At 35.7% G+C, this 26,813-nt stretch overlaps 3 protein-coding genes and 1 long non-coding RNA gene across 9 annotated transcripts; 2 read left to right on the top strand and 2 right to left on the bottom strand.

The window, feature by feature from the left end:
- Window positions 1–2,714: 2,714 nt before the first annotated feature.
- LOC145225319 (purine nucleoside phosphorylase-like) lies at window positions 2,715–5,592 on the top strand. 2 transcript variants are annotated; one of them, XM_080092013.1, is made up of 6 exons: window positions 2,715–2,824; window positions 3,012–3,181; window positions 4,013–4,116; window positions 4,370–4,545; window positions 4,617–4,807; window positions 5,120–5,592. In XM_080092013.1, the coding sequence occupies exons 1-6, from the start codon at window positions 2,811–2,813 to the stop codon at window positions 5,323–5,325; spliced, it is 861 nt and encodes a 286-aa protein (XP_079948139.1). In that variant the 5' UTR covers window positions 2,715–2,810; the 3' UTR covers window positions 5,326–5,592. The 2 variants fall into 2 exon arrangements, with proteins under 2 accessions (XP_079948139.1, XP_079948137.1); XM_080092011.1 differs by having other exon boundaries at window positions 3,009–3,181.
- A 716-nt stretch (window positions 5,593–6,308) lies between these two features.
- Window positions 6,309–14,901, bottom strand: LOC145225317 (coiled-coil domain-containing protein 149-like). Of its 2 annotated transcripts, XM_080092008.1 has the most exons (10): window positions 14,329–14,896; window positions 14,134–14,265; window positions 13,319–13,471; window positions 13,071–13,187; window positions 12,102–12,274; window positions 11,925–11,997; window positions 11,500–11,611; window positions 11,323–11,431; window positions 7,490–7,572; window positions 6,309–7,341 (listed from the first exon to the last, which is right to left on the bottom strand). In XM_080092008.1, the coding sequence occupies exons 1-10, from the start codon at window positions 14,398–14,400 to the stop codon at window positions 6,806–6,808; spliced, it is 1,560 nt and encodes a 519-aa protein (XP_079948134.1). In that variant the 5' UTR covers window positions 14,401–14,896; the 3' UTR covers window positions 6,309–6,805. The 2 variants fall into 2 exon arrangements, with proteins under 2 accessions (XP_079948134.1, XP_079948135.1); XM_080092009.1 differs by lacking the exon at window positions 14,134–14,265 and having other exon boundaries at window positions 14,329–14,901.
- Window positions 14,902–16,430: 1,529 nt separating this feature from the next.
- On the bottom strand, window positions 16,431–18,655 carry LOC145225320 (uncharacterized). Its single transcript, XR_013859854.1, has 2 exons — window positions 17,843–18,655; window positions 16,431–17,139 (listed from the first exon to the last, which is right to left on the bottom strand). It is a non-coding gene; the product is annotated as an uncharacterized LOC145225320 (long non-coding RNA).
- A 195-nt stretch (window positions 18,656–18,850) lies between these two features.
- Window positions 18,851–26,784, top strand: LOC145225315 (RNA helicase Mov10l1-like). Of its 4 annotated transcripts, none has more exons than XM_080092005.1 (20): window positions 18,851–19,141; window positions 19,206–19,349; window positions 19,418–19,574; window positions 19,688–19,813; window positions 19,883–20,022; window positions 20,079–20,183; window positions 21,017–21,134; window positions 21,207–21,349; window positions 21,422–21,574; window positions 21,700–21,902; window positions 21,989–22,081; window positions 22,173–22,349; window positions 24,225–24,398; window positions 24,454–24,669; window positions 24,888–25,046; window positions 25,101–25,184; window positions 25,308–25,397; window positions 25,457–25,654; window positions 26,262–26,471; window positions 26,583–26,784. In XM_080092005.1, the coding sequence occupies exons 1-20, from the start codon at window positions 18,946–18,948 to the stop codon at window positions 26,643–26,645; spliced, it is 2,949 nt and encodes a 982-aa protein (XP_079948131.1). In that variant the 5' UTR covers window positions 18,851–18,945; the 3' UTR covers window positions 26,646–26,784. The 4 variants fall into 4 exon arrangements, with proteins under 4 accessions (XP_079948131.1, XP_079948129.1, XP_079948133.1 ...); XM_080092003.1 differs by having other exon boundaries at window positions 21,008–21,134; XM_080092007.1 differs by lacking the exon at window positions 22,173–22,349 and having other exon boundaries at window positions 21,008–21,134.
- The last annotated feature ends 29 nt before the right edge of the window (window positions 26,785–26,813 follow it).

The raw sequence follows: 26,813 nt of genomic DNA, 5'->3' as shown, positions 1-26,813 counted from the left end.
ATAGCAGTGGTTCCCAACCGGGGTTCCGTGAACTTTAAGGGTTGCACGGGGGTTCGCACCGATTTGGTGTAGCAATTCAAACACTTCATAATATTATTGTTTCGAACAACAACGATTTATAATATGCTCGCCTATACCTTATAGTTAAGCATTGTTACACCATTGATCAATTGTGACGTAATAAAATCAACCTTGATACACTTAGCTAACTTGCTAGATAAATGTAGAAACGACCGATCCAAATAACATAGCAATGCGTTTCAGTGAATCGTTTAATTGAAGTCAACCTTTATGATGTACTTGGGATGTGTTAAGCAAAAATGCATCTTTTTTTCTTTGATGTAGCCTTCTTGTATTACATTCATTACAATTATTTCATGGGGGGCTCCGCAAAGTTTGACAAAATACCTTAAGGGTTCCGTGCTACTAAAAAGGTTGAAGAGCACTGCACTATAGCGTCACGTAGGGTAAGCGGGCAAAAAAACTTAAACCACAAGAAGTCGCACGAATTTACACAAACAAAATGCGCTACTTGGAAATTAATTGCAAGCGTCGACAGGTTGTACTTACATAAGTTTTCTATCACCAGGTCGTCGAGTAAAAATACATCTCCTAAAAAATTGCACTGATACACGTTAGAAATTTACATGACATCATCGTTCCACTGTAAAAAATGTCTGGTCAGAAATAATTTGCAGCATTCATAACTATTTCTTCACAGAGCAGCAAGTCTTTTGTTCCAAATAAATAGCTTTTGTCGTGGTATAGCCTACCTTGAATTACACAGGATTCAAGTCCATTTCGGTGTTTCAATTATGATTCGAATTTTTTCAGCTAAATGGGGCTGAAATCAAGTATGTACGTAGAAATGTGCATGCACATATACATCCCGCTGATTAGAGTGATCCAAACCGTAACACGAAACCCCGCATATCGAGTTATAATGACTTCATAAACCCACTTAGAAGCACCTTTTTGAAGACTTAAATTCGGCCTGAACATCGAGTAGGCCTAACATAGACATAAACGCTAGATCAGCGGTTCCCAACCTTTCTGGTGCTGTGACCCCTAATAACGCTTGCCAAGTTGCGGTGACCCCAAGAAAATAATTAGTAGGCTATACATTAACATTGACTGTACTTTTTCTCAACAATGAAGTGGTCCATGGGTTTATTATATTTGGCCTAGTGGTCAGAGCCCAAAACAAGTTGGGATCCACAGCTTTAGGTGACCCCAGGCAAACTGTCAGGCGACCCCAGTTGGGGTCGCGACCCACAGGTTGGGAACCGCTGCGCTAGATGAATGAAGCGGTTGTTTTTTAACCAACAGCAAAATAAATCAGAAGAGATTAAGAATAAATCTAATGTTTTTGCATTTTAACCACACCACCAAGTCTTTGGGTTACTAAAATGTAGATGTGTAAAACGACACATTTTTGTCATGGTTCAATCCGTGACCACTTTTCTCTAGAGCTAATTTATATTGTTTTGTTATCACACAATGTTTGTCATTGTCCCTTTCTTATGTCACAGATATACATAAAGGCAAGGAAGCAAATTTACACCAAATTGTAGGTTGAGGTCATATAAGTGACATGTCTTCTATCAGTAAAGTTTGTTTTTTGGTGTATGCTGGCTTTATTTTGTTAAAATGCGTTCATAAATTTTAGATCCCCCAACAGACGTTTTAACCTTTTTACAGTTGCGGTGTTCTTTGAGCGACATACCCAGATCAAACAGTTAAAATAGTTAATTGCTTATGTCTTATATATTTCAATGCACCGTATATAAGTTGAGAAACTGGACTAAAGAGAGAGCGGAATAATCTTTCCGCTGCAGGTTTGTCACAGCAAACAAATAAGGCGATCCAATTTATAACGGCAAAATGTACGGTAGGTATTTCAAGGTAGTTATCACACATACATTAGAGCCGTTACACCTTTGAAGATCATTGGTAGGTTTTATGGATTCCGTTTCTGGAATGTCCTCGCAGTTCACTGTCAGCCACTTGAAATGTTCCCTTAACGTTCGGACTACCTTTAGGCTTTAGGTGCGATGTAGCATTTTTGACATTAGTAAACATAAAAAGCAAATACAAAATAAGTCTAAATCTAAAGAGAAAAATATTTGTGGTACCTATTTTTCAAAATAATTATTCAAAATCTACCTTGTTTTGTTGTGTAATAAACACGCATCGAGCTCAGAATATCTATAAATATCTATTACACCATATGAAAATAAATTTGACATTTAAATTGCTTTGGTGTATATAGCGTCGCAAGGTTATTGGTCCTCCCTTGGAGGTTATGCCAAACTGTAGCCTATTTGCTCACCTTCACTTTAATGGTTATGGATGGTCTTCGAAAAATATTTGGGTTGGGAATATCAGTTTTTATTTTTCCCAATAAGAATTTTTTGAAATTTTGATGTGTAAGTTTTTATCACGTGGTTGAGTTTTCTACACGGCTGCTTGAAGGTTGGTCGACCACATGTTTTGATGTGAATTGTTATTGGTTAGTTTTCAAGACACGCCTCCAAGCGGAGTGGCATGGTTGGTTGAGATTGTGCAAGCGGTAGTACATTTTGTTTGTCTTGGTTTGCACTTCGCGAACCCGAGCAGATAGTGATAGAGTTTTGTTAATTTTGCTTAGTCGAAGTAATAAGGAAGGTTGTGCCTGTTCCTGTTTTGGAACTTTTAAGCTTAAATAAATAACGCCTACTTTTCTGTTATTTTAGAAAGTTGTTGCTACTTATAAAACTACTGGGTTTTGCTGATTGTTTTCATAAGTTAGGAGCTTGACAACTGTAAGGATGAGCACATCCAAGTAAGTACTGAATAAGTTCAAGAACAATTATTTCAATATTTTAATTTCTAACTTTGCCAATATTGTGATTGTCACCTGACCTACTTATTTTTTACCTTTAAACTACTATTTTGAAATGTCGTGAATAACATTGTGCATATTGTTTTGGTTCAAGCACATGATAAATAATTGGGAATCTTTTTAGTAGCTACGATACAGACAAGGTTGTCCAATCAGCTAATTTTCTGAAGAGTCGCATGAATATTAAACCGAAACTGGGAATAATTTGTGGATCGGGACTTAGTGGCATTGGGGAAATAGTCTGCAACAAAACTATAATTGCTTACAAAGAAATACCATCTTTTGTTGAATCAACTGGTAAGTGAATATGTTGGGATGAAAATATCTGTTCTATGGTTCCCAACGTCTTTTCCAGTGCGCCCCCTTTTAGAGATTTTTTCAACACCATGTGACCCCTCGTCCAACATACTCAGACACAGTGCAAAATTCAAATGTGACAGTCCATTTATTAGCTGTAGGCTACATCTGCAGCCAATCTTCGAATTTGTTTTGGCAATAATGTTTCATTATTAAGGCTTTTGCACTGCACAGCATTCCAAATCATTAATGGTTCCCAAACATTTTAATTTGTTTACAGCAGTTTTTATGTAAGGTTTCAAGTGTTTACTGCCGAATATTTCTTTTAGCTAAAGCTTAAGTCCAGCTAAAAAAAACTAATTTACCCCTTCCTTCAGAACTCATTTCTTCAACAATGCGCAGACATAGGTTACCGCATTTTGGATTGTGTAAGAAAAATTTGTTGCATTACATCATATTTAAAAGTAAAACATAAAGATTGTGTGCGAACAATTGCTTTTGTTTGTTTCTTGTAAATGAAGTGTAAGGAACATTATTACACACTGAAGACTTATATACATTCGGCCACAATTTTCACCTATAAACAGTCGCACTCCACAAACTGACACCAAAAGTTGCAGTTTTAATGTTGGGTTAGGTCTTTGCCTTCTGTAAAAAGTGCCTGGCAACCCCCAGGTTGAGAAACTCTGGTCAATAACTATTTTCAGATATTTTGTGCAATTTTATTTGGAAGTAGATGTTTTACTTTAAATTTACATTGTTTTAAACATCATCATTCTGAGTATTTTACATTGATTCCCATATTTATGTATTATTTGCGTATTTTTTCAGTTCCTGGGCATAAAGGACAACTGGTATTTGGGCAAATCAGTGAAAAAGATGTGATTTGTATGCAGGGCAGGTTTCATCCATATGAAGGATATGAAGCATGGGTGGTAAGTTGGGATTAAACCATGGACATGTCTTTTAAAAATCAATAAATCCAGTTTCTACGAAGCCTTCATAGAAATTGATTTTTTTAGGTTTGGTAATAAATTATTTGTTTGGTATTGTAAACCAACATTATAATTCTTTTTCTGAAAGTAGGAATTGGGTTTCACACCAAAATTTGGTGTCACAACTAAATTTGTTTGTTCACAGTAAGAGGTGAATAGGAATATGATAACCAGTTCTCTAAATTTTTTACAGGTAGGATTTCCAATTCGTGTCATGAAATTGCTTGGAATTGAAATTCTTATTATTACCAACGCAGCAGGGGGAATTAATGACTCTTTTAATGTTGGTGACTTTATGCTAATTAAAGACCACATTAGTTTTCCTGGTTTGGGTGGTTACACTCCATTAAAGGGACCAAATGATGCAATGTAAGTCTCATTTGACACAAGCCAAAAATTCAAATGTGCTGTTCTGTAGTTTTAGTTGTTTTTTGCTTCAGGTTTGGACCACGATTTCCTCCTATGAATGAGGCATATGACAGCCGACTAAGTAACTTGTGGCTCCAAGCTGCAAAAGATTTGAAATTTGATTCTTTTATGAGAAGAGGAGTATATTGCAATGTGTCTGGACCATCGTATGAAACAATTGCAGAACTTCGCATGTTAAGTAAACTTGGTGGTGATGCTGTAGGTATGAATAGTTTGTTCATCCAAGTAACCTAATAAGGTTTACCAAATGCATTTGTTTAACAATAAAGATAGACAGTAGCCAACAATGGGTAAACTAAAATGAAACAATAACGTTAGCTGATTCCTACAGCTTTTCCCTAAATTGTTGCATCCATTTGTAGCTGTAACTAATTTGGTCATCATGCTTACCGGTTAATCAGTTCACTGGCCACATTTTAGTTAATGAGGGCTGATTCATTCAAATTTGCACATACAATAGGCGTTTAACTTGGGCTGGGATTGAGGGTAGAAATTTCACATCAAGTTTTTATAGGTATGAGCACTGCCCAGGAAGTGGTAACTGCTTGTCATGCTGGAATGCGCATTGTGGCTTGTTCTCTCATTACCAATAAGTGTATTATGGAATATGACACCAAGGAAACTGTTTCACATGATGAGGTATTGGAAGTCGGAAAAAAGCGGGCAAAGGACATGGAAGAACTAGTTGTTAAGTTTTTAGAATTGGTTCAACTAGATTAATAATAACCATTGCAGTTTTACAACATAAACTCATTTTTACACAGCTGATTTTAGTTCCATTTTTCAAAATCACAGATGCACAAAAAATTTATATACAGTACCTCTTAATTTAGCTCAATGATATACAAAAATGATGAAATATTTATTATATGTTTTATGTGTTTAATTCATGTTTTGTGTTTTTTGGTGTAATGAAATATTGTCGCTTAGGGGTTTATTAATACACAAAAAGGTGATGTGATATTGCAATAAATTTTGTTTGGCAAGTATTGGATTCATTGCATAGAAGGTTTTGCAAAATTTAGGGCTGTTACATCCAAAAAAAACTGTAAAAAGTTTTGCTGTTTGCTAGGCTTCAATTTGCTTGCACAGTTTTAACAAATAAATTTCTTTTACCAATCTGTCTACAACGCAAATCAGGGCTTTCCAAACAGTTAAGTTGGTCACACATTTTTTGCAGCCCCTCATCAATTAAAACCCTTTAGAAAACCCAAGTACCTGTGCTTAAAAGCTGGAATTGTACTGTACTGTTGTGGTTTTTACATTCTTTGAGGGAGACTCCGCAGCTGACTTGCACTTAAATTCTAAACACCACAAAAATTCAATATTATGCCCTAGGCATGTGATTATGTGTCTTACTGTAAATCTTCGATTGTATAGCAAAATTAATCTGTGATTTAGAGAACCAAACACAAAAATGATCTGCTGAGTCAAAATTTTCTTGTGTATTTTTGTTCACATTTGTAAGTTTGTGTCTGCATTGGTGATAAAGAAAATAACTGCAATTTGTTCAAATGATTTTGTGACATCACTTTTCATGTAACCCCCAGTTTGGGATAATGATGACTACCACATTTTATAAGTAAATCCTAAAACTATACAAATTTTCTCGCTATTGTTGCCATTTAGCACAACCACAGCTACTATGATTTAAAACCCACCAATTTGCTTTCGGAACATTTTACCAGCTAAAGAAAACACAATAAAACTGAATTTATGTTTTATAACAGCACTGTGTGAGTAAATAAACTAATTTACGCATTACCATAACATATACCACATAAGACTACAACATTGCACCACCACCTGGCTATTGCACCAGATATATTATGCACTGAAACTGTAACCCTTACAAACAAACAACAAATATACATTACATGTGCAAATTTCAGAATAATGGCAGCCTATAAAATACACCAGGGTAATGTATTAATGCAAAATAAGTTTTGTGTCACTTGAATAGTGACATAGAACTGTGCTAACAAAACACATTTTTGGTGATTAATCTATGTTCACAAATAATTTTTATTGTACGTTTTTGTGTCACCAAGGTTTTTTCATCAGTAAGCAAGGTTTGTTAAAAATACCTTATTAGTGGTGAAGTAACATATTGGCAAAAAAACATTGGCAAAGTGCAAACCCCGGTTTGTGCAAAAAAAACATCTCACAATTTGTACCACAACATCTAAGGTAGTTTTAGTTACAATACAAGTGATTCACTTTTTGATTTTGGTTCATCCTGGTCATTGAGTGTACCATCTTCATGTGACTGAGTAACACCTGACAGAACCATGCAAGATGTCCTCTGTGGGTGTGACAAAGCATCTAACTCAACAGTACCTTGATTGCAGCTGTTACAGGGGCTTGATGTTGTTGAAGAAGTTTCAAGTTTTTCTGTGGACAATACCATACTTCCATCACTTGATGAAAGTGGGGTAACTGATATCAGTTTGTAAACATTTTCACTGTTGGCTTCATGTCTGTCAGTCAATTTGCTCAGTCTTGATCCTAAACTGCTGAGAAATTCGTCACAATCAATATTATTGTTGTTTTCCTCAATGGTCTGTTCAGTCACATTTTGTGCTGAATTCAACGATTTCACATTGTCAGCAGATAAGCTTGTGTGTGAGCTGCCTACAGTTTCATCTTGTAAAGGCAGCAAAGACTTAACACTGTCCTTTGTTTCCTCTAAGTTTAAATTGGTTGACATATCTTCAGTTGGCACATTTCTTTCACCTGAAGTATACATATTGTGTGTAAAAATGGTGTTAAAAAGGCAAAAAATGTTTTATTAATTTGACTGTTTAGAAGTGTGTCAATAATGTGCAAAAGCTATTACTGGACATTTAAAAAAAACATAAATGGGCAAAAGTAGGATTCTGACCAGTGCTGTGCATGTTCCATAAACCAGCAACTTCCAATGTTTTCAGTTTGCCTTCCAAATCCGACACTCGATTTCCTAAAATTCTGCAAAACATAGTAGTTTTTTTAAAAAAAAAAACATATTAAAACAACATAAATAACAGAAAAGTAGTTCATGATAAGTTGAAAATGTTTTCTTCCATGTTTTGATTTTGCTGTGTTTATGTCTCATGTTTGAACTTTTTTAAATTTATGCACAATATAGATAGACAGGAGTTTGATCCTCCAAAAGTCAAAAAACAGCTAACTAAGTACATGACCCATGAGGTTCATACTTTGTTGGTTTATGTACCACAAGGTATTCTAAAGCTTTTTGTAACTGTTGATTGGGTTCACATATTTTCCCCTTTTACTCCCAAACAGGTCCTTAGGCTTTGCCCTTAGGTAATGTAGCAAAATTTAAAAAGATAAAATCACAGACACTGTTGCATAAACCAGTGGTTCCCAACCGCCGGTCTGCGCAAATATTTTGCCGGTCCGCAAATTATTTTACTCTCTGCCAAGCTACTTTTTAAAATGGAATGATACGTATGCCTGTTGCAAAGTTGTTGGTACCTGTGAAACTCATTTTACGCTTGGCTGTAAAACTGGGTAGCACTCCACCGTTGATAACCGCATAATTATTTAATAAAGCTTTTGTGACGTTTATGATTGTTTTGTCACAAACTGTGACTAGCATTCAAAATTTTTTTGGTAAAACTAAGTTATTCTTCACTTTTGAGATGCAATAGCTTGTCCTGTTAAGCTCCAGTTCTGGATTAATGCAATAGCTTGTCCTGTTCAGCTCCAGTTTCTGGACTCCAAACCCTCTTAAGGATTAATATGGAACCAACAAAACAACAAGGTATTATGCTGTATTTTAACAAGAAGGATAGAAGTAAGACTTTTGAAGTAGATAATTCTCAAAATGAAACTGAAGAAAGTACCAGTAACAGTAGATCTACCGCAAATGTTGAGCAAACTATGAAAAGGGCATGTGCAGATAAGTTGAGTGTCACAGAGGGAAGTAAGAAAGGAAAAGGGGAATTGAGCTTGGATTTACTACAGCTCCATGTGGTGAACAAATGCCACGACCCTTATGCTTGGTGTGCTCCCAAATTCTGTCAAATGACGCCATGAAACCTTCTAAACTTGTGCGTCACTTTCATACAAAGCACAGTAATCTTAAAGGTAAGCCACTAGAATACTTTGAAAGGTTACTCTCTGACATGAACGATCAAAAAAAGCAATTGAAAAAGATAACATCTACTGAAAAATCCTTTCTTCGTGCATCCCACCTAATTTCTCTACAAATAGCTAAAACAAAAAAGCCATACACCATTGGGGAAGATCTAGTTAAGCCATGCATCTTATCTGCGGCTGAAGTATTTTTGGGTTCTGAAGCTGCTCGAAAATTGGAAGGCTTTCCAACAACACTGTTCAGCGAAGGATCGAAGATATGGCCAAGGACATCGAACAGCAGGACGTCAGCCATGGTGCCATTCTTCTTTGTTTCATGCGCTATAAGGGAAAATCAGATTGTAAGGAAGAACTTCTTTGCTGCAAAACCTTGCCAGGACGTACCACCGGCTCAGAAATGTTTAGAGTTCTTAACGCATACTTTAGTGAGAAAGAAATAGACTGGGGAAGTTGCGTTGGAGTGTGTATTGATGGAGCTGCGAGCATGACCGGTTATCGCTCTGGCGCGGTTGCAAAAATAAGAGAAGTTGCTCACAAAGATATGTTATTTACTCACTGCATCATTCATCGAGAGCATTTGGCTTCCAAAAAGCTTTCTCTTGATTTGCATAATGTACTTACTAGTGCTGTGAAAATTGTTAATGCAATTAGAAGTCGACCTTTGAACTCCAGACTCTTCAAAGCATTGTGTGAAAGTATGGATTCACAGCATGATCATCTTCTTTTCCACGCAGAAGTCAGATGGCTGTCACGAGGACGAGTTCTTTCTCGCCTATTTGAACTCCGCGAAGAAACAAAACATTTCTTGACAGAAATAAACTCCCCATTAGCTGATTTTTGTTGGATGAGATGTGGTTGTGTAAGCTTGCGTACTTGGCAGATATATTTAGCCGTTTGAACGAGCTTAATACTTCTCTGCAAGGCTTTAGCACGAATATATTTGTACTGAGAAACAGGACAGATGCTTTCAAACAGAAGCTGGCACTTTGGGATAATCTTGTACAAAAGAAAGATACAATTATGTTTCCAAATTTAAATGAGTACTTGACAAGTGTTGATGTAAACGTTGAAGAGTTACTGAGCATTATTAGTCAACACTTGAAAGAGTTGGCTAACAATTTTGACCATTATTTTCCGGAGCATGAAGATCCTCGAAGTGGAAATCTTTGGATCAACAATCCATTCAACGAAGATGTCAACACATGCAACCTTAATCTCCATGAAAAAGAAAGTCTGATTGAATTACGTTCCGATTCTACTTTGCAGTCCAGGTACAAAAAACAACCACTAACACAATTCTGGATATCTCTTGCAAAGGAATATTCACCTCTAACTCACAAAGCAATGAAATTATTGGTGGTTTAACTTTAATTAAAACAAAGCAAAGAAATCGACTGGATGCCGAAGCAGAGCTACGAGTTTCAGAAACTTCGTTGGTGCCTCGTTTGCCTTCATACTGGCAGCGAAACAACAGCAAACATCCCACTAGCATTGATTTCGTATGTAAATTGATTAGTGTTTTGTTGTTTGAGTTGAGTTGATTGCCATTTGGTTATAATTTTTCGTCTTTAAAACATGGGCTATGACTAAATCTTGCATTATATAATGTTGCGCAATGACAACTTTGGTGAAAAACAGGCATACAAACATATGTTGCATTCACTACGATCTTTGTTGCCGGTCCGTGTATTTTTTTTACAATTTTTGACGGTCCCGCGGTGCAAAAAGGTTGGGAACCACTGGCATAAACCAGCACAATTAACTTGGTAAATGTTACCAAGCACCCCACTATACCTTACATGCATAATGCAAAAAAGTCAAACAGAAGGCAAATTTAACATTACATGCAGATGCACATTACAAGTCTGGCATAGTTACATTTTACAACATGATGTTTAATGGAGATGTGTTTTCCCTCAAGTGACCTACTAAAATATTTTCTGTCATACTGAGTGATTTTAACAATATTTACTGATACACCAATGTAACTGAATAGTTAAGCTGACATAGGAACAAATATTTTTTACACTTTACAACAAAAATGTTAACAAAAAAATGGACAATAATGCAATGCGTTATCTAGTACAGTGGTTCCCAACCTTTTTTTAACGCGACCCAAATACTTACCAAAATTTAGTTTTGTGGTTTCTCGCGACCCATGGACATGCTTTTTAGTTGTATTTGTGTCTGTAAATTCGGAAAGCTTTTCAAAAATTACTACGCCAGTCTAGCAAATTAATAACCTTATAACGAATAAACGCTGTTGTTTTTTCGACCAAACATTCCCATTTAGCCCGAACTCGGAGCTGAATCGAAGCATTGTTAGCCAGACAACGCTCTACTGTGAGCTAACACACCACTTTATGACGTCACAAACAGTTTTAAGCATTATCCCGACAAGTTGTGATGAAGTTTATTATTGGGCAACAATTTAATTTAAAGCCCTAGGGCCTAGGTAATATAAAAGTAACGCTACAAGGCGTCAAAAAGTAGATGCTGTAATGGTCACTATAACAAGCGACCCAACAGAATGTTCAGGCGACCCAACTTTGGGTCGCGACCCATAGGTTGGGAACCACTGATCTAGTAGATGTCATTAGTAAACATCATTCATACTTGTTGGTGTTTCTAAGATGATGGAGTGCTAGGTTTTTGTCATTGACTGTCTCCAGTAGAGCAGAAATTATGGACTGGAGATCTGCTACCTGTTGTGGTGAACTTGTGCCTAAACAAAAACATCATGTACAATTTTCAAAGGTAGCATTTTGAATAGCATCGCAGTGAAAAAATTACCATTGCTGAATAAATCTTTAAGTTGTTTGGGTGACACAATTAAACCTGCTGATTGCAGCAAACCGGGCTTCATTAGGTCTCCTCTACTGGCTTTACGCGAGCTCAATATTGCCTGCAAATATCAGCAATTGGTGTAGGTTAGTAACTCTTCATTAATACATGTATAGTAGGATAATAAAATTGCTTTCTCGGCAATGTAAAGCTGCAATTTCATGTCCAAAAGTTGGGTTTTATTATAAGCCAGCATATATATTTTTTGTTTTATCTTACATATTTTGTTTATCTTTAAATTGTATATTGTGAAAGTTATGTATTGTGTAAATATGTTAACTTTGTGTAGTATTACGGCTTGTTAAATCTGTTGGATGTTAACAGTGTTTTTTCCCAGTAAGTTTTGTGTTTGGTAACTCTAATAGATAAGATACCTTGTATTTGCGCAGCTGGGCATGCAGACTATTTTTTTCCTCTTGACATTGAGTAATTCTTTCTTGCAAATATCTTTCAAAAATATTCAAAGTATTTTCACAAAGTGGCAAAAATAAACATTAACATATAGAAGAATGTGTTTAAGAAAAGCAACAAACTTAAATGCAAACACTTACTTGTTTTCCATGCACAATGCATCAATGTCAATAATTCTTTTCTTGTCTCCCGTTAACAAATATGACATTTCTTGATTTAAACGGTCTACTTTTTTCTGCATTGCATCTTTTTCACTTATAGCTTCTGACAAAACGTCACCCTGGGTCAAAAACTCTTTCTTCCAATGGTCACACTATAACAAAGTACAAAAACAGCCTTGGTCACTAAGCACCACAAACGCTAGTTTTTTGGGAGTATTCAAGAACCCAAACTGGAGCATCAAGCTTTGAACAATCATTGCAAACTAACTACATCACATGCCCACTCTATGGCTGTGGAGTCGTTCCCTTTGCATAGAATAAGTTGCAATCTCGCTATCTGCTGGAGTTTTGTGTAGCTCTTGTGGACGTTGGTTGCAGACATTTTTACCCCAAAACAGGCTTTGCAGTTTTTTTAATGGCACGAGCGTTTGTTCTTCAAGCTTAGGTAAACCAAGTCAAATGTTAAATAAAACTTCATTACTAACCTTTTCAAATTATTATTATTTCAGAAAATAGAAACATGGTTTACACACATGTAATTGTAAATGTCTGTGGCTGCATTTGTGTAATATGTTTTTAATCATAAAAATAATGTAAGTTATCCACTGTTTTTCACTTTTTTCAAATTCTAGTCTCCTTCACATGAAAGAGTCACCAATAACAAATTATTTAATTAAAATAACCTGCAAAGCCATAAGGAGCTCTTAATTATTTTTCACCAATATGGTTTCGCCCAAGACAATGTTTTGTTCCAATACAAAATCTTGTATCTTTTTAATGTGTGCATTTAGCAAAAAATGCCTTGTTATAGTTTAACTGTTTAGTTCAAGCAACAAACATTGCCTGGTCCATTAACACATACCTATCTAATAACAAGTTTAAACTGTCATCAATAGGACTCATAATAAGGCACCATTGCGTTTCACATAATAAAGCATAAATGTTCACCTCTTGTTGTGATTCTTCAAGTTCAGTTACTAGCTTTTCACGTTCATGCAGCGGAAAGTGGCGAGCACCAATTCCCCCGTCGCCAACTGTGTGTCTTGCAAATTTTTCACGCAATAACTAAAATAAAAACAAATTTCAGGGGTACATGTGGCATCATTGTCTCCTCACAAATTAACTTGTGTTGGGAGAAAAAGGTAGTTTTGAGTACTAGATGATGCAGACTTTAAAGTCAAGTAACAAAAAAATACCTTTACATCTCCAACAGCTTCATTTAGCTTCAATTGTAAATGTTCACACTGCTTTTGATATTGCAACTTTTGACTTTTCATTTCTTTTAACATTACTAGCAACTTTGCTTTATCAGATGTCAGAGGAAAGTCAGCTTGGTGTCTTTTAAATGCCTGATGTAAAATAAAAAAGATGTAAAACATGTATGTATGCAAAAAAAACTTCTAACTGTGGGATATTGGCATCGATTTCATGATAACAGCATTCCTATCCATGCCAGGGGTGTCCATCGCATGGCATGCATGCCAAATGTGGCACGTAAAGCAGAGCATTCGAAAATGGCACACAAGCTTTTACAAACATTCAGATGGTAAACATTAGGATTTGTCACCCAAGTACATTTGTTTCTATGGATTTTTCATTGTTTTTATTTTAACTTCAGTAAAGATTATCAGTAATAAAGTTACACAACCCACTAATTAAATTTTTCAATTTTTGGCAAACATAATTTCAAACTATTTGTTTCTGGTATTGTAGAACAGAATAAAAGGTTTCTGGAGTACCATAAACAAGGTTACCCTCATTTGGCGACAATTTTTTAAAAATATTTAATAGGGTTCTAAATATTGGCCAAAATTCAGATTGGACCCAAACTGTTTAAGACAAGATTATTCGGAGTGAGCCCGTATCATTAAGACATGGTTTGGAAAACGTACCAAACATTGGCATGCTAGTTGGACACCTCTAAGGCGTAACGTTTTTTTATTTAGTATGCAAACAAACATTTTAAATTCAAGATAATAGGCCAATAATTTCAAGTTATATTTAACATTACTTGACATTTCTCTTGAAGTTTTTCAGCCATCAATTTAAATTGGTCTCTTTCCAGACGAGCGCCATCAAGATCTTTTGATATTATCAACAAGGCTTCACTTTTGCTTTGTAATTTTCTCTTCAAAATTTGATACTGCAACATTCGTAGCAAACTGATTAACGCTTCAAAAATAGATGAATGGTACACAAAACTAACCTCTGTGATCATGGCTTGCCATTCTGGATGACTTCTCTCTCTTCTGGCCAAAACAGGTTGTGCAGACATCATGTCTTTTTACCTGGCGTTGCATCGACTATTCCAAAATTTTCAATGCTCAAAACATTGCATCTAGTTCTGTTGTAAAGGTGTCATTGTGCATTTATGTAAACAACCTGGTAAGCAAAAGTTCTAATTGTGTAAAGCAAGGGTCGGCAACCCCTGGCACGCGAGATGGTTTTTCATGGCATGCCAACCGATTTGAGTGTTTATATTGAAGTAACAATTTAACCTGTTACACTGCTTGCTCATAGTTTTTTATCATGCCACTGTCTTAAAATTCTGACTTACATGCACAAAACGCTCTGCTTTCTCTTTATTATTGATATCTGTTGGCACGAACCACTATTATTTTGAAAACGTTGACATGCGAAGTCATTAACACATGGAAACAACAAAGTAAATTGGCATGCGTCGCCAAAAACCTTGCCGACTCCTGGTGTAAAGCATTATAAAATCTAAGTATGTCCCACTTTACTATGCAATGTTTAACCAAATACACAGTTTAGTCAGCAAGTATATTACAGCTATTCGGTTAGTCAATTCGTCATCTTATGGTTAACTAATGGTAAAGCTCACACCTGATTGATTCTTTAAATCTTCGCCTATAATTTTGTAATAATTGCACTTGGTTAAAATTAGCATTGTTACATCACAGCACATTATGAATATTTTGAAACAGTTTTTTTCTGTCTTTATTAGTTAGCCTGCTTGTTTCTGTGCGCTTGGGTTAAAAATTTGGGTCTGGTGTACGATCCAGAAATTTCACGATTGTGAAACATATTTGTCTAATTTTTATCGTTGTAGGGTTTCCCTACAATGCAAAACAATGCAAATATTTCGCCATGACGGCTTACAACGCCACTTTTCTGTTTGCGGTGATTTTTTCACACCACTATTTCCGTTGCGCAGCTATTTCCGGCTTGGTGATTGTTTTAGTGCAATTGTGTTGCTATGTTGTCTTTCACCAAGCGAAATAAACTCAACTCAACTCAACTCACTCCTTACAAAAACTACCCAGTAGCCAGTACCTGCACAGTGCACAGCTGGCAAGCGACGACTTGACCTGCACAAAAATTACGATGTCTGTGCCAAAAATCATCAGACCGTGTCATTACGCATAACATCACACAAGCCTTGAAGCGGAACAGTTTGTGCTGGAAATGTCGTATGCCGCAACAGGGGTTGTAACCAAAAATTGCCACTTGCCACTTGCCACCGGTTCAGTGGCAATTGCCACCGGTTCAGTGGCAATTGCCACCGATTCAGTGGCAAGTGTTTCGGTTGTCACCGGTTTCGGTGGCAAGTCGGTTTGGTTTTGGTGACAAGTGCAAAGTAAATCAATTGATACAAATTGTTCCCGATCGTTGACAAGCTATTAAGTCGCAAGTTGCTGTGGAGTGTGGTGTCTTTACCAGGAGCACATGAGATATGGCTTGAAGGAGATATTCTAAGAAGTGGTGTACACAAATGGCATTATTTTATTGGGTATAACGCTAAAATTTTTGGATATAGTTATCATAATTTGTGTGTACTGTGATATGTAAACTTTAAGATCAAACTTATTTTTTATGTTTTTTTGCAATTTTGCTCCTTGTAAACATTATTATTTTTCTTTGTCAATGTGGCTTTTGCAGTATGGATTATAATAAATAAATACAAAATACTTGAATACATTTCGTGAACATTTAGGCAAATTCCTAGGTCAGTGGTTCTTAACCTTTCATGCACTGTACCCCACCCCCACTTTTGGGCCTCATGGGACCCATAAGTGGTAACCCAGTAAGACTCGTGCCCCCCTAGCAAAAATGTATTTGACAAACTTAACTAAATTAAAAAGACCATAAACCACAAAATAGTCGATTAAATTAGGTTATTTAATCATTTGCAACATATAATTAATTCTAAGCTTTAAAATAGAAAAGGGCTCACTGACTTTTAGTGGGTGGTTACAGCAAGCGTACACCCATGACTGCCCTAAATACAGCTCCTGGGCCCTGGTTGGAATCCCCTGTCCTAGGCAGATGCACTACAAGCATAAATAAATCATTAATCTTGTTTATTGATGAACTTGCATGAACAAAGAAAATGGGTGCAAATAGGGCATTTATACTTTTGCTGTTGCTCAAGGAGGTGAACAAAATCGTAAGCACATCTAACAAAACAGCAGTAAGAAAAAACATTATGGTTAACGTCTGTGTCACCTTACTGCAAAAACATAATTAAGAGGAAATATAAAGTCCATCTAGTAATTGTCAAATAACATATCATAATGCAGTAACAAACAAAAAGCTTGACAATGCACATAGGCTTGTGTGTGTGCCAGAGGAGGAGAGTGCTTGCTCGACACTTAACTACAAATTTATTACCTATAAACATTTTTCATTAAAGTATCACATGCTAACACATTATGAGTTGGTAATAGATCACAGAACAACTAAACATCCACGTAAGAAAATATGCTTGGGCGATCGCCAAAAGGACCATTAAAATCCAACATGGAAAGAGTAGTGATGGCACAATAGCTAACCATTCAAGTGTAATGAATAAATGTTGGATAGGGTAAAATTCCATAATAATTCACAAAACTATTATCAATCAATACAATATGCTAAAACAATGAAATATATGTAATGCTTGCATTCCATGGACCAGGTTATGTTCAGTTGCAGGTCAACAATATTGTGATGCAAATCAAATGTCCTTAAATCTTATACTAAAATATGCTTCGTAGAGAATCACACATCAATTCTGAAATGATAAATAGAGCCAGCAATTATACAACAGATACAGAGCAATGTAAGTTTCCTTTGTACTAGAACAAAATTTAAGTCTAAGCAAGATAAAAGTCAAAAATTGTCACTAATTAATTGTTGCTTTCACTCTGAGTCTGATTTAGAATGCAACATCATGGTTTCAATTGACAGCCATGGCGAGTAGACACCACGGCTTTAAGTAGCTGCCATGGCCAGTGGGCATCATGGCTTTAAGTAGCAACCTTGGCCAGAAACATATATGGCGAGAATAAGTTCTGCATCAAGTATTTAAATACCAGGTACAGCAACCTTGATATAAATGTCATAAAAGAACAGCTTATTGTGCATCAACATAGGGCAAAACGGTCCTTGCAACCAAGCAACTGCTAAGGGATTCCTTCACACCCACCACAAGGGATTGTGTGCTAATCAGAGGCAGAGCCAACTTTTTCAGCATGGGGTTATCTTTTCAACATGGCCTAACGATTAAAGTGTCTTAACTCTAAAAAGACAACTCTCCACTTCGTTGATGGGTATCAAGACAACTACATGTGATAAATATGTAATTAGTCCCAAACAAAAAGTTGGAATTGACAGTGTTCACAGTACTTGACTCCCTATAACATTAGCAATTGGAAAAAAAGTAACATAACATGTTTGGCATAGCTTGCTAAAAAAATTACATTTCACCAACTTACATGTTGCTGTCTCAATGAACATAATCGTCTGAGTGTTTGTCTATTTCCACTTTTGCATGTATTTTCATGCTCCTGTGAGACTTTATGTCAGAGAGTTTTTGTATGGTTAAAATCAAATGTTTATGAGATTACTTTTCCATGTTTGAAAGCAAGGTTAAGTCCTTTTACAGATTGAATTAATCTCATTTTCTTAATCTCATTTTCAACTGTCAGCTAAGTCAGGCTCACAATTGTTATGAATTAAGTAGAAATTTCAGCCATTGAAATTTGTAGACTTGTTGTTTTCAACGATTTCAATCTGACCAATTCACAATGGCGGGATTATTCCATGAACACATGCAAATTCGTTGCAAACTAACGACGATGTTAAGTTCAGTAAAAAGGTGTTCGTTTAACTGTTCGTTCGGTAATAAGCGAACTTTTCATTCAGTGGCTACCGAACCTTCAGTGGCAACCAAACCTTCAGTGGCAACCGAACCTTCAGTGGCAAGTCTCATCCGATCGGAACGTTCAGTGGCAAGTCTCATCCGATCTGAACGTTCAGTGGCAAGTCTCTTTGAGTTTGAACACGTCCAGTCATAGAAACCAAATACATTTGACAGACGCAATCATCTACATTATATATACTCATCAAAAAAATTAGCATGCAGAATTTTTCTTTTTCACCTCACCAAAACTCAATCTGAGAGTTTTATTCGCATTATAATCGTCCACGAATGGATATTTGCTTGTCTCGGCATCGAGGTTTACATCTCTTGCCGTTGAGACATTTAACACATTTACTTGCCCCTTGCCAACCAGACTTGTCTACAAAACTTGCCACTTGCCAACAATACTTGCCACTTGCCAACAACGCTTGCCACTTGCCAACAACGCTTGCCACTTGCCAACAAGACTTGCCACCAACACTTGCCACTTGCCAACACCGCTTGCCACTTGCCACAAAAATTTCTTGCTTGCCACCGGATTGAGTGGCAACCGTGGCAAGTGGCAAGTGGCAATTTTTGGTTACGACCCTCACTCGTATGCCGAACGAACGAGCCTGTCGAAGTACGTCAGTCACGCACCCAAAGTAATTATCATTTATACGACACGTCAAGTGCATGTCAGTGTTTCAATTTGGGCAGAATTACAAAATTATATTACAAAAAAATAAACAAAGCATGACAAGCTTACTTTATTTTGTCATTTCAATTAATCAACCGGTCTCACAAGCAAGAAAAGAACATAACGTATCTTTAAGTGATAGAGACTTAAATAGTTTCCTGAAATGGTACAATCAGCTTGATAGTGAACCAGGTATACATAAACATTCATACATTTTTGCCTTTATTTACCAAAAAATGTAAATATATTATGATAGTTAACAACAATCAACCTTTCATGGTGGTCTGCAATACTATCAAGCAAGAACAAACTGAGAGGAAAAATGTGGATGGAAAAGTTACAAAAGCGTTTGGCAATGGGTATGGACTGGTGGACCACCACATTTATTTTTCAATGAAGGGTAGGTAAATTATTCATTCCTAAATACATGGTTTAAATTTGAATTTACTAAAGTATCAACATTGTCAGATGTAAAAGGATTTGATAACAATGATTGCCCATCTGTTGGGGACCTTGTTCATGTTGAGGCAGAAAAATGCCGCAGTGATGGAGGTTGGACAGCTTTTACTGTCGTTTCTTTAAAGCATAATGCGGGTTGGAATGAAAATGATGATTCCAATTTCAGGTAAACATGAAGATATTGTGTCTAAATGTGTTTAAGTTAGTATAATGCTGCAAGGTTATGTAGAAAGACAGGTTAAAAATAGGTTGTTGTTTAATAAGATAATTTGTTGACAGGATTCCAACACATTATGAGGAACAGGGTACACTGATTGGAGTGTTGACATCACTCAATCATGATAAAAAACATTTTGGGACAATTGAAAATGACATCAAGTTTGAAGCATCAGAGCTAGTACCTAAGTAAGATATACGTATTTGTATTTCATAGATACGTTTTCGAAATGAAGTATCAAATTTTGATTTGTTTAGTTACAATCCAAATATTGGGGATTGGGTGAAGTCACAGGTTGTTCCTGGGGGTATTGCTCTAAAAGTTGAACCACTTCGTGTCAAAGAAATCACTGGTGTGGTGACATACACATGTGTTGAAGATAGGTGCTTTACCAGAGGTGAGAAGAAACCTATTTTATACTTTACTGTTGCTTTCATGTAGTTGTTCAATTAGGAGCTATCAACAATGAAATAAGTTTTGACAAAAAAAGTTGCAAGAAAAACTACTGCCCGAGAAGAGGAGATGAAGTGATGAGTAGCATTATGGAATGTAAACTTGGTAAGAACAGCTTTGGCAGTTATTACTAATATTATTCATGCAATATAAGTAGCCACTTGAAATACACATCATATGACTAACTGGTTCTTTCTGTAGCATGATTTTTTAAATATGTTATACAGAGTCACATAATTGTACTTGTCACTACTTCTTACTAGTTATGCACCGAATATTCAGTTTGCAGAATTTATGTGGTTAATAAGCCATTTTGACAAAGATCTGTTTTTAGCTGAATAATTCTGATCGATTTGGCTAAAAATGGTTCTTTTACAAACACAACTTTTCAAACTGAGCAAAAACTATTGTCATGACAAGTAGGTTATTTTTAAAGGGTTATTGTTTTGACCACATTAACAAGCCAGAAACCCAAATTAGTAATGGTCTTCTTTAACAACCCACCAAACTTAAGAAGATCATTTTGCAACACAACTATCCTTTTTCCAGCAAAAGTGGTTCTTTTGTGTCAAAAGCATATCATCTGACTATGTACTACCTCACAAATTGTGGTGATGTGGTGGAATTTATTTCCAGACAGGCAGACATTCAATTATTTTATTACGGTTTAAGTCCAATTTATGTGCATTAGTTCTTCTTACCCTCGCATAAAACTTCCCTTTTAAGCAAATATTTCCTGAAAAAAACTTTTCTTTATTTTTTTGTTAAGTAAGGATAATTAAAAGGTGATTTGCAATAGCACAAAAAAGTTTGAATGACTTTGAATTTCTGCAAAATTATTTTGGGTTGATAAGTGAATAAAAAGAAAAGTTTTTGGACCTTTTGCTACAATAAGTAAACTTTATTACTTTCATTTATATGACCTTTAGCTATATTAGGTAGGTTTACATGGCGGGCAATAGAAATTGATTTAATCCAAAGAAAAAGTCAGTGCAAAACAACTGTGAAGTCAATGAAAAAAACCACCTGGGTTTTATGCGGTGACAAGCCAAGATTGTAAGTTGTTTCTACTTTCTACGGTTTAACACAAAGAACTAACACAAAGCACCGATTCCAATTTATATTTAGCTCTGAACAAAACACAAGCTTGCCATCCTTTCTGCCACAGTTCAGTGTCCCTGAGATTATAACCACCTGTTTGGATTCTGGTGGAAACCTCCTTGCTGTGCGACCTGTTTTAAAACAATTACTTACTGCTGCCAACTATGCAGGTAAGTACAGTCACCACTTTCACAATCCTTTTTACTTACATATTTAATAAAATGCAAAGTGATATTTTGAAGCAAAGTTTTCAACCTTGCTGCATTTGGAAGAAATCTCATTACAGAGGGAGATTGATGCTTTGCAAATGCATGATATAACTTTGACAATTCAAGGGGAGTTTCTGTCACTGGTAATTCCGGGCATATCTGATGGAAGACCATGTCTTGCTGTTGGTAAAAAATATTTTAGGGCATCATAACAAAAACTAACTATATTTGCAATAAAACTCAATTTGTTAGATAAACATATTACTTTTTGCATAAATGTTGGATGTTGCAAACATTTCATTTCATTTTAGGTGACAGTCTTATACTTGATGATCCAGCCTCAGTTTCAGGTCCGGAGTATCGTGGCTTTATACACCATATTTGCGTGGATACTGAAGAAGTGTTTCTTAAATTTCATCAACAACTGCATATTGATTTTGATGAAGCTGTCAAGTACAATGTTTCCTTTAATTTTAGTCGCCTTCCTTTCAGAAGATGCCATTTGGCAGTCCAGGTCTACACAAATGTTTTGCAAATTTACCTTTTTAAGATTGCACATGTCAAACCTGTCAAAGTTACAGTGGAAACCTATATTTTTAGCATGCAAAACAACATTTTGCATCAAATTCATTGTTTTCAAATGGAACAGTTAAAAAGATTGCGGCATGCTGTAATATTCAGTTTCAAAAACAGGTCTGTACTATTATTTTTACCTGGGTTTTTAATATGTATAAACCTAGAAACTAAAAAAAAACATACAAAAAACAACTAAATCTCATTGCAGGATAATGGAAATTTTAAATTAGTCTCCAAACAAAAAAACAACCAGAAACAAAAATATACATCATTTAATAACCCAAAATTAAATGATAGACAGAGGAAAGCAGTTTTTCGCATTTTAAGGGGAGAAGCTTATGAAAAACCATATGTATTGTTTGGCCCACCTGGAACTGGAAAAACGGTTTGTAAGATTTTTGAACAAATAGAAGGAAAAATCATTTCAGTGCTTTTTGCACATTAAATATTAATTATGGGTCCCCTTCCCTGAAGGGGACACATATTGATTTTACTCAAATTGTTTGTTTGTTTTTCTTCTCCCCAAAGTTTGTCCGACTCGTTTTTCCATCAAATGTTTGATGGATTTGGCTGAAATTTACACAGATGGTAGATATAGTTATGTAGATGTGCATCCCACTTTGTTTTTGTTGATAACCCCAGTATTTACCTCGCTAGCCCCCTAAAATGGGTTATTTTCTTGACAAAGTTTGTCCGACTCGTTTTTCCATCAAATGTTTGATGGATGTGGCTGAAACTTATACAGATGGTAGATAAAGTTATGTAGATGTGCATCCCACTTTGTTTGTCCAAATAACCCTAGTATTTACCCCGCTACCCCCTAAAATGGGTGAGTTTGTAAACAGTGTCAGAATTGGCTGAAATTTGGATAGCTTATAGAGTATGCCATTTATATGTCGATTAGTGTGTTCAACCCTGTAGCCCCAACATTTACCCCACAAGCCCCCAAAGTGTAAACTGTATTTGTATGTTACTGGGCACCACAAACGAAAGATTTCTGTTGCTCGATAGTGTTACAAGGGCAAGCAGTTGTATGTTACTCGCTTGTGACTTTGTGGATTGCTTGCTGAACATTTTTGTGCCATGGCAGTTAGGGGGTTGTTAACGACCCTATGACGTAAGAAACATTAACGGTTGTTGTTCAAAACACCTCTAGTGGTCGAAATTTTAAACATTGGCGGATTGGGCTGAAATTTTGCAGTACTGATGATTGAGCCATTGAGGTTTCATATTTTATTAGTTTGTGTGTCGGACCCCATTAGTTACCCTACTAGCCCCCTAAAATGGGTCAGTTTTTTGAACAGTGTCAGGATTGGATAAAATTTGGGTAGTATGTGGACTATGCTATTTGTAGGTTTCAATTGATGTGTTTTACCTTGTAGCCTGAACATTTACTTAACTAGCCCCCTAAAATAAATGAACTTTTGAAAAACGTGCTAATTATATGAAATTTGCAAAGTTTATTAAACATACTAAGTCCTCAAATGTTATGTTTTGTCCTGTAGCACCACAACTTAACCAACTAATCTCTAAAATGTGTAACCCTTTTCGCAATGTTTGAATTGAATGAAAATTGGACAGCTTGTAGAATTTGCTATTCATTTTTTGTTTTACCCCATTATGCCACTACTTACTCCTTCGTTTCTTTGAAAAAGAACGTTAAATAGGACATACTTCAAACAATACCTGGGGTGAATCTAAATTTATATAGTTTGTACTCTACATAGTATTAATATTTAAGCCCAGTCCCGATCACTGCGTTTTACCTTACAACACTAAACTTTTACATGGTTATCTCTTGAAATGCATTATTTACAACTTTGCATGTGTGGGGACCCATGAGTTTCTGCTTGCAGAAACAACTAAGGTTATAAAAGACAGTGGATGGCATGGGACCCAATATAAAATAAGCATAGGAAATATATCAATGTTGTAAAATAGGTTATAGTGTATATGCAAGGGCAATATGTGCTAAGCCACCCTTCTAGTTGCATGGCATGTGTTTAGTTGTAATTGTATGGTATGTATTTAGTTGTGTTTCATTTTTATGTCTTGCATAAGGGCCTATTTAGTAAAAAAAGAATTGAAAAGGCATAAAACAAAATCAAAAAACAGTATGGCCAGTATAGATAATACCTGTTTGTTAACCAGACTCCAATTATACCTGACTTTAAATATATGTTAAAGTTTCAAGTGGGCTAAGGCAGTTGTTGTTTTATTTAGAACATGATAATTAAAAAAAATACTTTGACTCTAAAAGGTTACACTTGTGGAAGCAGTTCTGCAAATCCTGCAACACAACCCTTCATGTCGCCTCTTGCTATGTGCCCCATCAAACAGTGCTGTGGACCTGCTGTGTGAAAGGCTGCATGCTTCCGGCCATGTCACACCAAAAATGATGGTTCGATTTAATGCATTTAGAAGACCAGCTTCGGTAAACTAAACTACATGGAAGTTTTCAACTGTAATTTATGCAAAAAAATGTTTAGGCTGTACCAGATTGTATCCAACCATATTGTCACCCAAAAGACAGTCTACAAGTTATTTCCCGATATAAAATAGTTCTTTCAACCTGTGTTAATGCTGGCATGTTTTACACACTGCAATTGCGAAGCGATCATTTTACACATGTTTGTGTTGATGAGTCTGGCCAGGCAACTGAACCGGAATGTCTTATTCCTATTGGGTTGTGTCCTAAAGGACAGGTGTGTAGAATGAACTTGGATTAATCTATTGCAATTTTAGAAAATATCCATTCGAATTTAGTTGTTTGTTCTTCTATGACCTAACTTGCAAGTAGGATAAAAATTACTTTGAAGTGAAAATTATTTTGGACATTGCACCAGTAAATTTGGTCAACAGCAAATGCAAAATGTACGTGAATAGTTCAAAACAATATAAACGCCAGTTTTTTTGTACGTAGATTGTTCTTGTTGGTGATCCACAACAATTGGGAGCAGTTTTAAGGTCTCCTTATGCCATTCATTACCAACTTGGCATCTCTTTATTAGAGCGACTAATGTCCCAAGATATTTATCAGTATGATGCCAGCAAGTACATTGAAGGATACAATGAGTTGCTGGTAACGGTTATTTATATTTTTACAATTTTCAAAAATTAAACAAAGATCTTTTAGGTAACAAAACTTGTAAAGAACTACAGATCTCATCCAGCCATATTATCACTCCCATCAAAACTATTTTATCATGATGAATTAAAGGTATTTATTAGCTAGTCTAATATGTGTATCTAAACTGAGTTATGCTAGTGAGATTTGGTATGCGCTTTATGTTGTGTGTAAGCCATAATATCAAAAAGGTTAAGTTTTTCAATATTCTCATAGCCCTGTGCAGATGAATCACTTAAAACAGCATTGTGTTCATGGAATTTGCTTCCTGTTCAGGATTTTCCTGTATTTTTCCATGCAATTATGGTATTGAGATGTATATTTTGTTGATGTATCTTCCTGCGATTAAAAACACCGTTTTCCAGGGAAAGGAGTTTAAAGAAGGAGGCTGCCAGTCTTTTTTCAATCCATCTGAAATAGTTCAAGTTGTGCAGTACACAAAGCAACTCCTAATTTCAAGACTAAATGTCTTACCTTCAGACATTGGCATAATTACACCATATCGGAAACAAGTAGAAAAACTTCGATTGATGCTTAAATCACTGAAGATAACAGGCATAAAGGTAGAAAGAATACACTAAAATATATCTCACAAAAAGTGTTTTAACTGTTTAAAGTGAGCTGCTCAAAATATGCATCTTAGATACCTCTCTTTGAGCTGATATGCTCGCGTGCACTAGGGGTGGTACTAGGCACTGCACAGGGTATTCATTTGTCAACAAATGTTATTTTTGAAATTACCTGTATCCAGCAGAGCCTAGGTTTCTGTATGATGTCTAAATTTAATGCAAAGCATTTTTAAACAAACTTACAGCAAAATGCAGTGGGGGTGGACATAATACCAGCATGACATTAAATTAAAAGTCACACAAACTGTAGAGAAAATTGCTTTGTCCCACAGATTAAATCAAAACAGTATTTCTGGGGAAGCATCAATGTCCTAATGTGTTTTATGGTAAATGTGTAAACAGATTTCTGGACATACTTTAATAGTTTAGTACAAAAAATGTATTTGAAAAAAAAATCAATAATGTTCACTTCCAAACCTAAATAATTTGAGAAAATTTATGAACACATAACCAAGCTACATTTAGTCATATAAGATGCAATTTTTTAAGGTCATGTCTTCTGTTATCCGAAAAAAGCAAATAAAATGAGTTTGTATTAAAGGTTGGATCAGTTGAAGAATTTCAAGGACAGGAAAAAAAAGTGGTAATAGTTTCTACTGTCCGTTCACGCACAGCTAGTGAACTATCAGACAATGATGGATGTTTGCGCTCAATATTAGGTTTTGTATCAAATGCAAAAAGATTTAACGTTGCTATAACCAGAGCTCAATCATTGCTGGTTGTGGTTGGAAATCCTATTGTGCTTAAGAAGGTAAGTTTAATCAAAAATGTTTGTGGGTGAATGTGAAATCACCAAAACAATTTTGTAACAGACAATAAACTTTTAAAACATGCATTTTAAAACCACTTTTCTGCTTTTTAGGATGACTTTTGGAGATCATTTTTAGAATACTGTATTCAACACAAGGCTTACATAAACTGCTAAAGCAAAAGTATTTAGCATGTTTTATGGATTTGTTGTATTCTTGTCATTTCACAATCATTTAGTGTAGTACTATTTTTTGAGTTGCATTTGAACTAGTTTTCCCACCTTTGAATGAGAAAAAAACCTTTGTTATCTAAAACCTTTTCTGTGCATATTTTGCATTGTAGG

This window comes from Phallusia mammillata, chromosome 4 (genome assembly GCF_965637545.1).
Source record: "Phallusia mammillata chromosome 4, kaPhaMamm4.hap1.1, whole genome shotgun sequence".
Taxonomy (NCBI): domain Eukaryota; kingdom Metazoa; phylum Chordata; class Ascidiacea; order Phlebobranchia; family Ascidiidae; genus Phallusia; species Phallusia mammillata.
This window is presented reverse-complemented; position numbering and strand designations above follow the sequence as displayed.

Bases quoted from the DNA above. Each gene is read 5' to 3' on its own strand.
- LOC145225315 (XM_080092003.1), top strand. From the start codon at position 18,946: ATGTCAGTGTTTCAATTTGGGCAGAATTACAAAATTATATTACAAAAA. The intron at 24,670-24,887 runs GTGTGTAGAATG...TTTTGTACGTAG, and splicing joins GGTTGTGTCCTAAAGGACAG to ATTGTTCTTGTTGGTGATCC. The intron at 25,047-25,100 runs GTAACGGTTATT...AAGATCTTTTAG, and splicing joins AAGGATACAATGAGTTGCTG to GTAACAAAACTTGTAAAGAA.
- LOC145225317 (XM_080092008.1), bottom strand. From the start codon at position 14,400: ATGATGTCTGCACAACCTGTTTTGGCCAGAAGAGAGAGAAGTCATCCA. The intron at 11,612-11,924 runs GTATCTTATCTA...TGATATTTGCAG, and splicing joins CCCAGCTGCGCAAATACAAG to GCAATATTGAGCTCGCGTAA. The intron at 7,573-11,322 runs GTATGAATGATG...TATGTTTTGCAG, and splicing joins CATCTTAGAAACACCAACAA to AATTTTAGGAAATCGAGTGT.
- LOC145225319 (XM_080092011.1), top strand. The intron at 4,117-4,369 runs GTAAGTTGGGAT...AATTTTTTACAG, and splicing joins AAGGATATGAAGCATGGGTG to GTAGGATTTCCAATTCGTGT. The intron at 4,546-4,616 runs GTAAGTCTCATT...TTTTTGCTTCAG, and splicing joins AAGGGACCAAATGATGCAAT to GTTTGGACCACGATTTCCTC.